Raw genomic sequence first — 16,538 nt, forward strand, 5'->3', positions numbered from 1 at the left:
GAATGACCTGATATAAATGTATAAATTATATGAAACTTTATTATAAAATTTCTGATTTTAGTATGAACAGGGTGTTCATATAGTACGCAAGCAAGCGCAGCTGTCTTATTCTCTTGGGCAGTCCAATGATAGTGTCAGCATGCCAATCCTTGAGGAATAATATATTATTTTGATTTTAATTACACGACTCTTTCAATTGAGTTTTTCCACAACAACTTTGCTATGTGGAGAATTGACTGCGAGAGGCTTGAACCAAAACTGATTTCTTCAAAATCAACTTGCCCATCATCCATTTTGGTTCACTATTTGACTATTTGAGTGGTTGCTGCAACTTGGTTACTTTCGCTAGTGCGCCCTCTGCAACTTGCTTTCAAAAATTTAAGCACTGCTTTTGCTTACTTCATCTCTCATACATTTAAAAGGTGAATGTGGATGGGAAGATATATTAAAGAAAACGAACCCATTGACTCATACATTTAAAACTCTCAGCACTAAAAACCATCGTCAATTTCAGTAGGCAGATACCATCAACTGCGTAGTCTGCATTCAATCCAATTCCTGTTTTCATTAGTACCAATCATTTATAAATACCTTCATTTCTTGTTGCCTTGATATCAAGAGCTAGAATTGTTTGCAAGTTTTATTCATAACTCTGCTCTACCCTTTCTTGTATGATTGATCAGTAATGCACTTTGGCTTTACATTCACTAAGTAAAACCAATCTCAGCTTCATAACTTCAACTCTATTTTGCAGCCTAAATGGAGGCCCCAGGCATTGTTATTGGCATTTGGTCAATTTTTGTCATGCAATTCTTTCTCCTTACTTCAGCTTCCTCAAATCTTGGAGGAAATGAGGTGGATAGGCTCTCCTTGCTTGCCTTAAAATCTGAAATCAATGATACCTTTGGTATCCTTAGCTCCTGGAATGAATCCCTTCATTTCTGTGAGTGGCCAGGCATTACTTGTGGCCGCAGACACCAGAGAGTCACCATGCTGGACCTCCATTCATGCCAGCTAAAGGGTCACCTATCACCCCACATTGGAAACTTGAGCTTTCTCAGGACACTAAACCTCCAAAACAATAGCTTCACCCACAAGATCCCTCAAGAAATCGGACTTTTGTTCCGGCTGCAGACGCTACGCCTTGATGACAACTTCTTCAGTGGTGACATTCCCATCAACATATCAAGTTGCTCCAACCTCCAATATCTTGGCCTAGTTGGTAACACTCTTGGTGGCAAGATTCCAACTGAAATTGGCTCATTATCTAAGCTTAAGGTACTTAATTTACGAAAGAACAATTTTGTAGGGGAAATCCCACCTTCTTTTGGAAATCTTTCTTCTATTGAGAGGCTATCTGTGGACCAAAATAATCTGCATGGTGGTATTCCAAATAGCCTTGGTCAATTGAAAAGTTTAGCATTTCTTTCATTGGGTACAAATAATTTGACTGGTACCATCCCTCCCTCCTTATACAACCTCTCTTCAATCACACACTTTTCTGTGCTTATAAACCAACTTCATGGAACTCTTCCTCCTGACTTGGGCCACAGATGGCCAAACCTTGAAATCTTTTATTTCCATATGAACCAATTCAGTGGACCAATACCAAGTTCAATCTCCAATGCCTCAAACCTTTCTGCATTTTTAATATCACAGAATGAGTTTACAGGGAAAGTGCCTAGTCTGGCAAGCCTGCCCAATCTGCTTTGGCTAGGACTTGATGATAACAATCTTGGAAATAATGAGGATGGTGACTTGGATTTTCTCTCTTCTCTAGTTAATTGTACCAATTTAGAAATTTTAGCTATTAATGGCAATAATTTTGGAGGAGTGCTACCTGATTCTATCAGCAATCTCTCAACAAAGCTGAGCCAAATGATATTTGGAAGGAATCAGATCCGCGGAAACATTCCCATTGGGATTGGAAATCTCATCAACTTGGAAGTACTAGGCTTTGAGGCAAACCTATTGACAGGCACTATACCAAGCTCAATAGGTAAACTAAATAAACTGCATGATCTGTTTTTGAATTTGAATGAACTGTCAGGTACCATCCCATCTTCTCTAGGAAATCTAACTTCCTTAGACAGATTAGTTCTCATGTCAAATAACTTGCAAGGACCCATACCACAAAGTCTCAGCGAATGCAGGAACTTGGTAGTTTTGGTTCTTTCTCAAAATAATCTTAGTGGTCCCATTCCAAAACAAGTCATTGGCTTATCATCCTTGTCACAAGTTTTGGATCTATCCAGCAACCAATTTACTGAATCCATTCCCATGGAAGTAGGTAATTTGGTAAATCTCGTTTCCTTGGATGTTTCTGAAAACAAATTATCTGGTGAGATTCCAAAAAGCTTAGGGAGTTGCACAAGCTTGACAAGTTTGTACCTGAAAGGAAACTTATTGCAGGGGACAATTCCTGAATCTTTGAGCTCTCTTAGAGGGATTCAAGATTTCGACCTCTCTCGTAACAACTTGTCAGGCAGAATTCCCAACTATTTGGAGAGTTTCCACTTCTTGCAGAATTTGAACCTATCATTCAATGATTTTGAAGGTGCAGTACCGATGCAAGGAGTTTTCAAGAATACAAGTGCATTTTCTATCATGGGAAACACACAGCTTTGTGGAGGTATACCTCATTTAAGCTTGCCCATATGCATTTCCAAGCCATCTAATCAAGGATTGTCTCATAGGCTGAAATTAGTCATCTCAATTGCTTGTGGGGTTACTGGATTCATCTTGGTGTTGTTATTGGGGCTTCTTTATCGATCAAGAAAAGCAAGAGTACTTAAGTCAACTTCAGAATCATCAATGGGGATATCACTTTTGAAAGTGTCATATGGAGATCTCCTCAAAGCAACTGATGGGTTCTCTTCTGCGAATTTGATTGGTGCTGGTAGCTTTGGTTCTGTGTACAAGGGAATTCTCAGCCAGGAAAAAAGAACTGTCGCAGTGAAAGTACTCAATCTTCAAAGTTCAAGAGCTTCCAAGAGTTTTGTAGCTGAATGTGAAGCCTTGAAAAGCATTAGGCACCGAAATCTTGTCAAGCTACTGACTGCATGTTCGAGTATCGATTTTCAAGGAAATGATTTCAAAGCTTTGGTTTATGAGTTCATGATCAATGGAAGTCTAGAGGAATGGCTGCATTCAGCTCATACAGTAGACTCAGCAACTAATCTGCAGAGGAATTTGAATCTTATTCAGAGGGTGAACGTAGCCATTGACATAGCTAGTGCTCTGGATTATTTGCACAACCGCTCTCACATGCCAATAGTTCATTGTGATTTGAAGCCCAGCAACGTTCTCTTGGACAGTGACATGACTGCCTGTGTTGGTGATTTTGGTTTAGCAAGGTTCCTCCCAGATGCTTCTTGTCCACTTCCTTCACATGAAAGCACTTCCAATGCAATAAAGGGTTCCATTGGCTATACTCCCCCAGGTAACATTGAATTGATGCTTCAACTTATTACTTCTTTCTGACAAGCACAAGCAAATAATTTTTATTTTCTTATTTTAATTTTTGACTGTTATCCATATGTTTTGTTGATTATAGAGTATGGCATGGGAAGTGAGGTGTCAACGTACGGTGATGTGTATAGCTATGGAATCCTGTTACTGGAGATGTTCACAGGCAAGAAGCCGACAGATGACATGTTTAAAGATGGTCTGAATCTGCACAACTTTGTTCTGATGGCTTTGCCTGAACGTGTGGAAGAGATATGTGAGCCTGTGCTTCTGCAAAGAGAAGAAAGCAGCACTAGTAGTAGTAATAGTACTAATGCCACAAACAATACGAATCATGTCCAAAATGATCAAAGAGTTGAGGAGTGCTTGATTTCCACTGCTCGAATAGGAGTTGCTTGTTCTGCGGATTTGCCCCGAGAGCGAATGGAGATTAGCAATGTTGTTGCTGAATTATGTCTAATAAGGGATGTACTCATCGGAACCAGGATGCCTAGAGAGCATATGATCAGTGCCTAAGAAGTAAGTGATACCTTGTCATCATCATTTTGACATCATATACAAAGAAAGATATGAACTGAAGTTCAGAGGATAGAAACTACGTAGACTGCAGAGGTTATTATTGTTGAGACTCGAGAGTACGTACATCCCATGTTGGGAATGTAAAGGCTTGTGCCTCTCATTTCAATTAGTCTTTCGGTTGTATGCTCATATTTTACATGGTATCAGGCTCAATGGCAACACATATTTGGATGCTCATGTTCCACAATTAAGTGGTTGGTACAGTGCATTGTATTTGTTGTCTTGTCATCACACTATTTGAGTTGCAAAAACGTTTTGATCCTGTTTTTCTGGGGGCGACTGTCTTTTCTGTACTTTTGGGTTTCACATTGTCTTTTCTGAAGTGAATGATACCCTCGGCAGACTTAGCTCCTGGAATGAATCCCTCCACTTCTGTGAGTGGCCAGGCATTACTTGTGGCCGCCGACACCGGAGAGTCACGAAGTTGGACCTCCAATATTGGCAGCTCAAGGGTCACCTATCTACCCACCTATCTTTCAACAAGCAGCATATATCATTGAACTTTGAAGTTTGAAGACAAATAAAAAATAACAAAATATTCTTCAATAGTATGAATTAGTACAAATGAAGGTCTCATTCTTGGAAGTTTGCTGCCTAATTATTTTACTGTTATTAAACTAGAAATGTGCTACATCGATTCACGAGCAATGAATGAAAGAGTGAAGAAAAGAGCCCTCTGCAGTCTGCACTTATAAATCTCATAGACTGCTTCTGTGAATAAAAAAATGTAGCATCAAATCATCATTATCGCAGAAAATAATCATCCTTAATTAGGTGGACCCCGTTGGTCATGGTGTTAAGAAGTCAACTAATTGCCCGGCAACTCGGTCCTGTTGGTCAAGGTGTTAGGAAGTCTACTAATTGTGTGTAAATTAACTCAGGTTTCTTTCATGATTTTCTAAATTAACAAACCCAGTTTAAGGACATTGTATTTTAAGCAATTTATGTTGCACGCATGCAAGACCTCACTCAAAGCTCATACATCAACAATGGACAAAAGGCATTTTGATATATAGTTCAGTACTCTGCCCTGCATAATTTTATCATCAGCTTCCTGCCTTCTGCATTCTGATCAATGGAGCTTCATGGATCTGGCTTATGTGCATTTTGGTCTATATACCTTCATGTGGCTACTCTTCTCCTTTTTATTAACTTTTTGCAACCTACCACTTTTGTAAATGCATTAATTATCAAATGAAACTGATCGATTGGCTTTGCTCAAATTCAAAGAAACCATAGCCACTGACCCACATGCATGGGTTCTTTAACTCATGGAATGACTCCTTGCACTTGTGCAACTGGCACGGAATTGCATGCAGCCGCAGGCATCAAAGAGTAACAGCCTTGAACCTACAAGCTAGGCTATGATATGCATGGTTCTATATCACCTTACATTGGCAACCTCTCCTTTCTTAGGTTCATCAACCTTAGCTTCTCTGGCAAGATTCCACAGCAAGTTAATTCTGTTGTGCTTAAAGCACCAAAATCTAACCCAACAGGCAACAGAGATGCAAGAACAGAGAAAAGAGAACAAACACAAACACACCAAAGATAAGCTTCGTCTGTGAAGCTTGTTTCTCATTCGTCCTTTTAAACAATCCCTTCTCAAATCCATTGCTGCGATCAACTCCATCCCAATGTCTTCCTGGTCTTATAGCTAGTACCATATCGATTTGGTGCACCATCTAATCCTCTTTTTAACCAGCTATGATCACCATCAACATCCTTCCTACTCTTCCTTTTCCTTGGGAGTCAAAGGTCTGATCCAGGTGAAGTTGGCAAGTGATCTTGCTTCATTGCACCTTCAACTGACGGAGTACGTATGGCCGAGATAACTGCAAACTCGCGTAACCCAACCACTTTCATCAACTAACGGCTTAATCCACCTTCAATTGAGTGCTGAGTAATATCATGGTTGGACTGGAAGGACAATGGGCTTAATCCATAAAGCCCATCCACATTATTTGGATGGGTTTAGTTAAGTATTGGGTGGGTTGGGTGACCAACGTACATGAGCTCAACCCGATATCCTTTTTTTTGGGGTAAAAAAAAAAAACAAAATAACAAAAAAACTTAACTAAAGTCTTAGTTTGGATTCTAATCGTGTTCAAATAAACTTAAGTAAAGTCCAATTTGTAAAACTTTTTTATAAATATAATTTATGTTTGTTTATGTAATGAAACAATATGGGCAATTACAATTCTGACTTTTATTTTTGTTAACTTAATGATATTAAATTATTAATTTGGGTAAGAATGTGGGTAGTGAGAATTGAATTTTGCTATATTCTAATTTTATCTTAATTTTAAATTAATTGAAATTGGGCCTGTTTGTTTGATAGATATTGAGAAAATGTGAGCGGGATGTATAAGATAATTAAGATTATTTGACAAATTGTCTTTTAGTGTTTCTCATATATCAATTTCCCAATTTCTCCCCCTCTTCTTTTCCCTCCCTTATTTCTCCCCCTCTTTTTTCCAATTTTCCCTCCCTTATTTCTCCCTCACGAGTCTCAGTCTCTCAGAGCACTGATGAGACACTAGAGTGGACTTATTACTAAATTCAGTAAATTGGGTTATTTGTTGTTTTTTTTGGTTAGAAACTTAGAATGGGGGGTTATTTGTTGTTAATTGCTTTATTAGTTTGGTTATTTGAACTTATTTCTGTTCTTTTACTTGCTGATGTGGCAGAGGTGCACCGTGCACATCACGTGGATTCTCATTCTTGTATCCAATATGGGAATGTTTTGGCTTGTAAGATTTTATGAGATTAATAAAAGTAAAATTTCCTTTCTCTGTCTTTTCTCTGCAAGAATACACCAAGCACAGTAGCACACACTACAATGGCTGCTATCGTTTTCATCCTTTCCATTTCCATCTTGTCCATCCCTTCCTTTGCTTCCCAGCCTTATTTTCCGTACAACAACGTTGAGTATCACATTGATTGCGGTGGCACCGCCAACACTTCTAAGTGTCTCTCCGACCGGTATTTCACCGGCGGCGCCACCGCCAGAGTCTCCTACCCGAAACTCTTCAACCACTTAGAGGAGACTACACTCCGTTACTTCCCCGTCTCTCAGAGAAATAACTGCTATATAATCCCCGATTTGCTGGGTCGCTACTTCATCCGACTGTTCACCGTGTACGGAAACTACGACGGCAAGTCCCACCCCCCTTCCTCCTTCGACACCTCCGTCGAGGGCACCGTCGTTCTTCAGTGGCGATACCCATGGCCTGAGAAAATGGTCCCAAATGGTGGATATTCGGACCTCTTAGTCTTCCTCAGGAACGGACAAGCCCACGTCTGCTTCAGCAGCGCCACCGACCCGCCAGTGATAGGCTTGCTTGAGATTTTACAGGTGGACGTGGCGTCGTACGACGCCGTTTCCATGGGCAACGTTATTCTACCGCCTTTTTTCATGCGGCTCTGCCGAGTGGAGTGACGGATCCAAGGACACCGACCTTTTCGGCCGGACATGGCTTTCCGATTCCCAGTTTAAAAATGATGATGGATACCCTACTGTCATATCCACCAAGGTGGCCATTCAAAACACCGTCCAACCCCAAATTTCTTTCCAACTATACTATATCAGTGGGCGACCATTGCTGCGGAAGAGGTGCAGTACATTTTTGAGGTGGACCTGAGCTACCCTTATCTGGTTTGGTTTCATTTTGCTGAAATAGATTCGAAGGTGAATAGGCCGGGCGAAAGGGTATTTGATATTCTGATTAAACAAGAAAATGTGACGAGGGTTGACAATAGTGAGGTGGGGAGCTATGCCGCCTACAACTGGCATTACTCCGTGTATGATTTGACGAGTAGGGAATTAGTTGTTACACTTGTTCCTGTGGTCGGTGCGGCCCTGATTTCTGGGATGGAAGCTTATGCTATTGTTCCAGCTTTTGTGGGCACGGATCCGCAACAAGGTATGTTTTACTGATATTGAATAATGATAAAAAAAGTATAATAATACTATGAATAATTTGAGGTTTTATTTTGCAGTGGTGGCAATGCAAGCTTTGAAAGAATCCCTGGGAGTTACAGAGGGCTGGAATGGCGACCCCTGTGTTCCCACTAATTGGCAAGTTTGGGTGGGAGTTACTTGTCACCTCAATCAGGATGAAACTGCACGTATCATAGTTGAAATGTAATTTTATATCTGCAATTTGTTACCTTCAGTTTTAACCATATGCATCATCTGCTCTATGATAATTATTATATCATTTGTTTCAGTGACCTTGGAAGTCATGGCTTGAAAGGACATATCAGTGCACAAATCATTCTCCTCTCCAACTTGATAAGTCTGTAAGTATCTACTGCGCCTATAAATTGTACTAGATATCCTTCATAGCTTTAAATTTCATATAATTTATTTTAAATAAAATGACAGGAACTTAAGTTTTAATTCATTGGGAGGCCCTTTACCATCTGAATTAGGCCTAAGATCTCTAACAAGGCTGTGAGTCTCACTCACTTTCCTTCCTTTGTTGTCCAACTCAAAAGTGTTCTTTAAGCTAATATTTAAGGTAGTTTTAGTACCCTTATTTAATGTTTCTACTTCCCTGTTTGTAGAGATTTATCACACAACTATTTCAGTGGGCTCATCCCAAACACTCTAACCAGTTCACCCCTGCAAATTCTGTAAGTTATCTGCCTTGTTTGCATCTGCCTTATCTTGTTTGCATCTTTTGGTGAAAATGGAGCTCTGTTGCATTGTTCTTTTAGTAATGTACAACCATGATTTATTATTTGAGAATATAATCATAGGAATTTCATAAGTATGTAAATAATAGGCATTTGCATTCCCTGATCAGGTTGTTGAACAACAACAATTTGGAGGGTGAAGTACCAGCAAAGCTGTATGCCATCATTATTCATGGTGGAGTGTTTAAGTACGTCTTTATTTGAATTCATGTGCTTAGTTACTTCTTTTGATTTGTTACTTACTTCTTTTAAGTAAGTCTTTATTTGAATTGATTTGCTTAGTTACTTACTTCTTTTAAGTATGTCTTTATTTTAATTGATATGCTTAGTTACTTACTTCTTTCAATTATGTCTTTATTTGAATTGATATGCTTAGTTACTTACTTCTTTGATATGTTACTTCTTTTGATATGTTATTTATTAACAGGATCCATACAGGGTAGTCACGCTCTTTTTTTTCTTTTCTTCTTTTTCGGTAGGGAGGGGGGTTATTGGTCTTCCCTCTAAAATTTCCCTCTCCTACTTCAATCTGCTTTGCAAGTACTTGAAAGCATGGTGTGAATCATGGTCTAGGAGTTGCATCAGTTCGCAACAAACCCATTAATGATTATCACATGGCTTGGTTAAATCTTCAATGTTGATTGTTGTTGTGTATGTAACCATTGTTGATTTTCGTTTATGTATTTTTTGCAGTTTTGATAATAACCCAGGATTGTGTGGTATCCCATTTTTACCCAAGTGTCCAGCGTTTTGGCAGAGTGGTGGTTTATCCACCAAGGTCAAAATTCTGATAGGCACATCAGCTGGAATCATCCTCTTACTGGGGAGGGATTTTGACAGCAGTATTCATATCCTACAGGCGAAGGCGTAGGAATGAATACCAAGCGCCTCAGATGCTAGAATTGAGTAGCCTACGGGCCCTGGCTGACTACCAAGATTACACGGCTGTGAGCCCCAACTCCCCGGTAACACCTCGAACTGAATTGACATGGATTGAAAGCTTGTAATTGAAATTCCTTTTGCTTATCTTTTGTAACTAGGAAACCTTGTATAATTGAAATCCCTTATGCAAACAGGGGTTGCACTCCTATAAATATTAGACTTATGCATGTCTATACATATTGCAACATTATACAATGGTGATTTCATTCTAAAGTAGTTCCAATTAATGCTGTTTTTTTTTTTTTTACTAGGTTAGTTTGTATGATCACTAATTTAGTATGTTCTTTCTTGTGTTGAAATGATTACAAGTTTGAAATATGCTTCAAGCATATATAGCTTAGTTTCTATACATAGCATGATCACTAAGGATTGGTGTGAGGTGTGACAAGAATAAGAACATAATATGATCTTTATATTAACAAATTAAGTTAGATGAATGATGAATGACTGGCAATTTCTTGTCAGCTTCCTTACTATAAAATTCATAAATGCCAGATAAAAAACTCTCCAGTCTGTTCTCGGGCTCTAGGGGTCAGTCTGTAGCTGGTTAGAGACTTGGTGCAGAGTCTGCACCACAACCTATTTTCTCTGCATCAAAAAGCCTAGTAAACAGCTCTGTACATTAACTTCTATGAAATTTTGACATTTCTAATTAAAAACACTTAATTAATGTAACAGCACTGTTTTAGTTAGCTCTGAATACAATAGTTCAGGTTAGGGGTATTTCAACAAGTAACACATAAACACAATAAAGTAGATCCAATAGAATATACTGAAAAATAGTGAAAGAATTGTATATTACTAGTATAGTGGCAAAAAAAAAATAATAATAAAATAAAACATCACAACCAGGTTGATACCGACATTTGTACAAATTTTGACTTCCATAACAAAAACAACCACCCTCAGTATGTGACACAAGAAGTAACATAGGCTCTATTAAAGATTTCTCAGGAGATTCCAAAATAGAAAGTCTAGGATCACTCACCTGTTGATGATGCTATTCCTGAAAGGTTCCCACAAGCTGGATTATGGTTGACTAGCCTGATTGTTCGTCATCCCCTGCCTCCAGCCTGCAACTTCCCCTGGTTTTCCTTTCGTTTCTCTTCTTCTCCTCTTCTCTTTCTTTCTCAGTTTCTCTTTTCGGTTTGGTCTAACAACATAAGCTGCTCTCTTTCTTTCTTTTTTATAATCCAACCTTATAACACCAAACACACTCACACACACTCCACTGCCTAACATCACCGAACGCACACACACTACTGCCTACCCACCCCTTCAATTAACCAATTAAAAGCTTTCCTTGAATGGAAGAAAACACTCTAGATAAAACTAAAGAAGTGTACAAGTTGCTGGGCTTCTACACGCCCGGCCAGTAAACTTCATTTTTTTTGGATTCGGCTCCTCTGCAGTTGAAGTGTGTGCTGTTGTCTGCCTTTTACGCAATCCTAACAATCTAGCTAATCTAATGAATGTAATTTTGCCACATCAGCCATGCATAACATGTTTTTTTTTTTCTCAAAGTTGACGGAACACACCAAAGTGCATCTGGTCCATTTTGACGGTGAAAAAGCTTCACCTTTCTACCCTTTCTTCCGTCTCCCTGTGCTACCTCCTCTCCCACATAAACTTTTTGGATGTTTTTCAATCTCACAAAATCACCAACTGTACAACAAAACCTAATCTTTCATCTTTATTTTTTCCTTTCTATTTGCTTCCATAACAACAACATCAAATCTTTCTTCTTTTTGTTGAGAGTTTTTTTTTTTTTTTTAACAATGTTCTTGTTGAGAATTTAAGAACTTTTTTTTAACGAGTTTAAAAAACTTGAAACAAGAGTATATTTTCTAGGGAAGCCCAGCCAAGAATTTGAGTTTCTCAGAGTTGTGTAGGATCTGATTCTGTAATTTTAATTCATCCAGAAGGCAAGAATTAGGTGCTCTCTTTCTTTCTTTCTTATAATCCAACCTTATAACACCAAACACACTCACACACACACCACCACCTAACATCACTGAACACACACACACACACTACCTCCTAACCACCCCTTCAATTAACCAATTAAAAGCTTTCCTCTAAAGGAAGAAAACACTCTTGATAAAACTAAAAAGTGTAGAAGTTGCCGGGCTTCTACATGCCCGCCCAGTGAACTTCATTTTTTTTAACGTTAATATATAAATATAATATAAATTTATAAATACAAAATATATATGATACATTTCAATGGTGGGACGATTCTTCAATAAACATAAGAATATTTTATATACAAGTCAATTTATTATTTGTTGACCATGTTCGCAACATTCTGGATTTGCAGAATGTACACCATCCCAGACTGTCGTCAGCTGCTGTTTTTGTGAAAAAGTTGCATGAACTTAGAGGTCAGTTTGTTACATCAGCCTAAAAGTTGCTCCTTCTGGTTGTTTGTTTCCGTTATATTTTGATTAAAATAAATTTCCTCATGCTACAGTTCAGAAAAAGGGTTATATGGACTTGCTAGAAGTGGCTAGGGAAGATAGCATGTCATGCTCCTATGGGGAAACTCTTCCAAAGGACCCAAGTTGTGCTTTACCTTGCAGCTGGGGAGTAGGCGATCCTTCTTTTTTGATACGTGGGGGAAGTTATTTACGAGATCATCAGATGGTATTTTTTTTTTCTTTTAGTTCTAGCTAATTTTGAGAAGAAATCAAGATTTTGAAATACGTGCAGATTCCTCGAAAGTTCAACTGTAATAATTTAATTGTAACACACAAACCTGGACTCCATAAAGCATATTTTGGCTGCAAACCTGATTTACTCTCTAGGTTGGGTTTATGAATGCTCCTCCTCTACAAGGCTGAAGTTATTTTAATATTTATTAAGATGGTCTAGTTAAATGATGTATTAAGCATCTCAACATTAATAGGTTAGAAGTTGGTGGTGATAGAAGGAACAATATAGCGGTTATGTCAAAGAATTTTATACAAGAACATGCAGATAGCCTCCATGTGGTGCTTGATTTTTTAAGCTGAAGAGGTAAAAAATTATTCAAGAACAATGATGAGGTTTAAACATTTGTTAGTACAAGATGAACATGTTTATGGATATTGAAAGTGCATAGAATTAAGCATATTTCTTGAAATTTGCAAATGCAAAAAGGATGGTGGAAAAGTGTTTAGGCACCCCTGTAAAAGGTATATATACTCAACGCTGTCCTAGCCAATTTGATATCATAGTTTCCTCTCAACTAAGACTCCTCTGAAAAAGATGAATGCCTGAGAGGTTGGCTCAGTTTATGACAGGATTTACATAACCTACTCCAAATAAATAGGAAACGAGATTTTTTGTTTTAGGTAAGGTTAATTTGGTCCTCCATTTCCTTTCCCCCACCCGGCCATCCCCACCCCTCTAAAGAATTTAGATAGGTGGATAAATCCGTGATAATATTACATATTAATTTTCCTTTAGTTGGAACACTAATTTAGAAGATTTTTTACAATATATCTAGATAGCATTTTCTGTTATGAGAGTGAAATTTTGATCTTTGTTTTCTCCAATTTCTGAACTTGGTAAATGTAAATCCTTTTTACCAGGTAAAGGCAAAAAGCACCTTGATGCAACTGGTTGGTGTAGATTGGCTAAGATCTGACAAGCGAGAAGATGATCTTGGCAGCTGTCCTGGTGGTATTATTCAGGTTTGAATAATCAACTTTTCTAGTGTGTTGATTATTTATACATGATCTTTTTGACAATCTGAATCCACATACCTACATATATTTGATGGAAAAAAATTCTAATTATACATGCTATTGGATGAATGCAGAAATATGAAGCACTAGGTGGGCCAGAATTCTTCTTTATAGTTAACATACAAGTAAGTTTGGTTCAAATCATTATAAATAAATCACTTTTATCATAATCATCATCAAGAAGCAGATTGCTTAGTACACATAACCATGAATCAGGTCCCTGGCACAACCTTGTATACATTGGCGTTTTATTACATGTTGAAAACTCCTCTGGAGGAACATCCAATACTGCATAGCTTTGTCGAGGGAGATGATGCATACAGGAATTCGAGATTTAAGATAATACCATACATTTCTAAGGTTAGTTCCAAGTCCATTCAAGAACGAATATTTGTAGAATTAAGTAGTTATGTCTTTTGTATTTACATTGCCCGAGTTGTTTATCTTAGGGATCATGGATAGTCAAGCAGAGTGTTGGAAAGAAAGCCTGCTTGGTGGGTCAAGCACTTGAAGTACATTATTTTCGCGGGAAGAACTATTTGGAGGTAAGTTACCTAGTCCTTTATAAGCGAGAGTTACAAATGCTAATTATGTTATTGCATTTGCATTGGCATAAATGACATTTGTGCCCTTTGTATTAGCAGACAAGTCTGCAGAGTGCTTGCCATATATGTTTTTGGGTTTACTATCATGGTATTATATCTAACCTATAAATCTTCTGATATTAGATTATGATAGACGCGGGGTCTTCAATGGTAGCAAGGGAAATGGTCAATCTTGTTAGGTTTCCTCAACAATTTGGTCATAGAAATGGCATTTCTGATACAGGTAAACAAGTCATATGACTCATATATCACAAACTACATGTAAAAAATTTCAAGAAGCTGAAGAGAATACATATAGTTTTGAAGATATGGGTTGTGAACAGAAGAAAAGCAGATAAGTGTTAGTGGGTTGTTTGCTATTACATTGCATCAATCTACTTTATGAGACAGTTATTGTGATTCATTTTAAGTAAGAATAACTTTTGCAGGCCAACACAGAAGAGGAACTCCCAGAAGCTCTTCTTGGAACATGTCGAATCTATTTCAGCAAAATGAAACCAAACCAGATATGGGTAGCTCGGGTCCACCTCAAAAATGTACTGCGCCTCTTCCGCAGCAATGGTCGCCCACTGATATAGTATCGTTGGAAAGAAATTTGGGGCTTGGACGATGTTTTGAATGGCCACCTTGGTGGATATGACAGTAGGGTATCGATCATCATTTTTAAACTGGGAATCGGAAAGCCATGTCCGGCCGAAAAGGTCGGTGTCCTTGGATCCGTCACTCCACTCGGCAGAGCCGCAGGAAAAACGGCCATAGCTGAGTAGAATAACGTTGCCCATGGAAACGGCGTCATACGACGCCGCATCCACCTGTAAAATCTCAAGCAAGCCTATCACTGGCAGGTCGGTGGCGTTGCTGAAGTAGATGTGGGCTTGTCCGTTCCTGAGGAAGACGAGGTCCGAATATCCACCATTTGGGACCATTTTCTCAGGCCATGGGTTCGCCACTGAAGAACGACGGTGCCCTCGACGGAGGTGTCGAAGGAGGGGGGTGGGACTTGCCGTCGTAGTTTCTGTACACGGTGAACAGTCGCAGGAAGTAGCGACCTGAAGGCAAATTGGGGATTATATAGCAGTTATTTCTCTGAGAGACGGGGAAGTAACGGAGTGTAGTCTCCTCTAAGTGGTTGAAGAGTTTCGGGTAGGAGACTCTGGCGGTGGTGCCGCCGGTGAAATACCGGTCGGAGAGCCACTTAGAAGTGTTGGCGGTGCCACCGCAATCAATGTGATACTCAACGTTGTTGTACGGAAAATAAGGCTGGGAAGCAAAGGAAGGGATGGACAAGATGGAAATAGAAGGGATGAAAACGATGGCAGCCATTGTAGTGTATATCCTTTCACCATTATCATACATATATACATATATATATGTATATATTACCATATTTTTATGCTGTTAAGTTTTCATGGTGAGATATCTAAGTTATTCCTTGTCGGTTTGTCCTGCTTAAAAAATGATACCATGGCTTACTCAATGAAACTTCTCATCCTAGTCATTGTCAACTTCTGTGGTCTTGGTGTTCATTAAGACATTTTGCATGCATATCTGTAAGAATGTAAGGTTGAAGTGTGGGCCGTGAAGTACATCAAAAGAATTTTGACTTATGTCCAGCAAGGAAAAACTAATGTATAACATATGGCATTTGATTGAACATGGTGAATTGAGTAGCGACTCATTCATTTTGGGTTTAACTCACTATAGTTATATTTTTGCAGGTTTGACGAAGCTAAAGTCTCTTAATAGATGTTGTAAATGCATCACAAAATTCAGATTGAAGGCCATCTCAGGTAATTTTTGTTATAATTCATGGCATTCTATTATAATTAATAACTATGCTATGATTTTATAATGTCATAAATGCGTATTCTAGAGCTCCTCAGAGTATTCTGCACACCTAAAGTTTGACCTACATTTTGAGAGCACCTAGCTATAGGTTAATTGACTGATCATGTTAAGATTCACATAGTCTAATGTCCTGCTACATCCAATTGATTTTTTCAAGTTGTCCCTGTTAGGATTCAGATGTATCGTTCACAAATAGGGTACTGCAAAAAGTTGTTTCATCTTCAAGGATTTTCCTAGACTGAAAATTGTTTGGCATTGATTTTGTTTCTTGTGTAATTGCACAAATATCATTTTGGATAAACTTATTTTCGTATTTCTCAGGGCTTACTAACCTGAATGAGTTACAGATATTTAACTGAGACATTACTTAATTCTGGAGTTTCTTATTTGAAAGGTATTCCATAGTTTTTCTAATTGTCAATGCATCAATAGTTTTCTGCTTCTCTCAATTTCTGTTTTTCTTATTTGTGTGTGTACACACACACACATTCAAACACAAGCATAAACTCTTTATATATGCAATTATAAGAGTAGGATGGTGACGCTACTGACACAGTGACTATGATAGAGAGAAAATCCAACTTTGATGCACTACCATCTTAGCTCAAGCTTTGGAGGAGCAACAACTCCTGATGCTCTTATTTTTAGGAGTATTTCTTCT

At 38.4% G+C, this 16,538-nt stretch overlaps 2 protein-coding genes and 1 pseudogene across 2 annotated transcripts; all 3 read left to right on the top strand.

Moving 5' to 3' along the window:
* Positions 1 to 753: 753 nt before the first annotated feature.
* LOC147289864 (LRR receptor-like serine/threonine-protein kinase EFR) lies at positions 754 to 4,058 on the top strand. The gene is made up of 2 exons (XM_086234958.1): positions 754 to 3,442; positions 3,557 to 4,058. Exons 1-2 carry the CDS (start codon positions 760 to 762, stop codon positions 3,982 to 3,984), a joined length of 3,111 nt encoding a protein of 1,036 aa, XP_086091084.1. The 5' UTR covers positions 754 to 759; the 3' UTR covers positions 3,985 to 4,058.
* A 2,831-nt stretch (positions 4,059 to 6,889) lies between these two features.
* LOC147289865 (receptor-like protein 4) lies at positions 6,890 to 9,622 on the top strand (annotated as a pseudogene).
* On the top strand, positions 9,498 to 14,669 carry LOC147289866 (protein ENHANCED DISEASE RESISTANCE 2-like). Its single transcript, XM_086234906.1, has 9 exons — positions 9,498 to 9,716; positions 12,014 to 12,077; positions 12,167 to 12,339; positions 13,269 to 13,370; positions 13,499 to 13,549; positions 13,641 to 13,784; positions 13,874 to 13,969; positions 14,153 to 14,252; positions 14,458 to 14,669. The coding sequence occupies exons 1-9, from the start codon at positions 9,645 to 9,647 to the stop codon at positions 14,667 to 14,669; spliced, it is 1,014 nt and encodes a 337-aa protein (XP_086091032.1). The 5' UTR covers positions 9,498 to 9,644.
* The last annotated feature ends 1,869 nt before the right edge of the window (positions 14,670 to 16,538 follow it).

The sequence above is a fragment of the Dryas octopetala genome, chromosome 3, assembly GCF_963921425.1.
Source record: "Dryas octopetala chromosome 3, drDryOcto1.1, whole genome shotgun sequence".
Classification (NCBI taxonomy): domain Eukaryota; kingdom Viridiplantae; phylum Streptophyta; class Magnoliopsida; order Rosales; family Rosaceae; genus Dryas; species Dryas octopetala.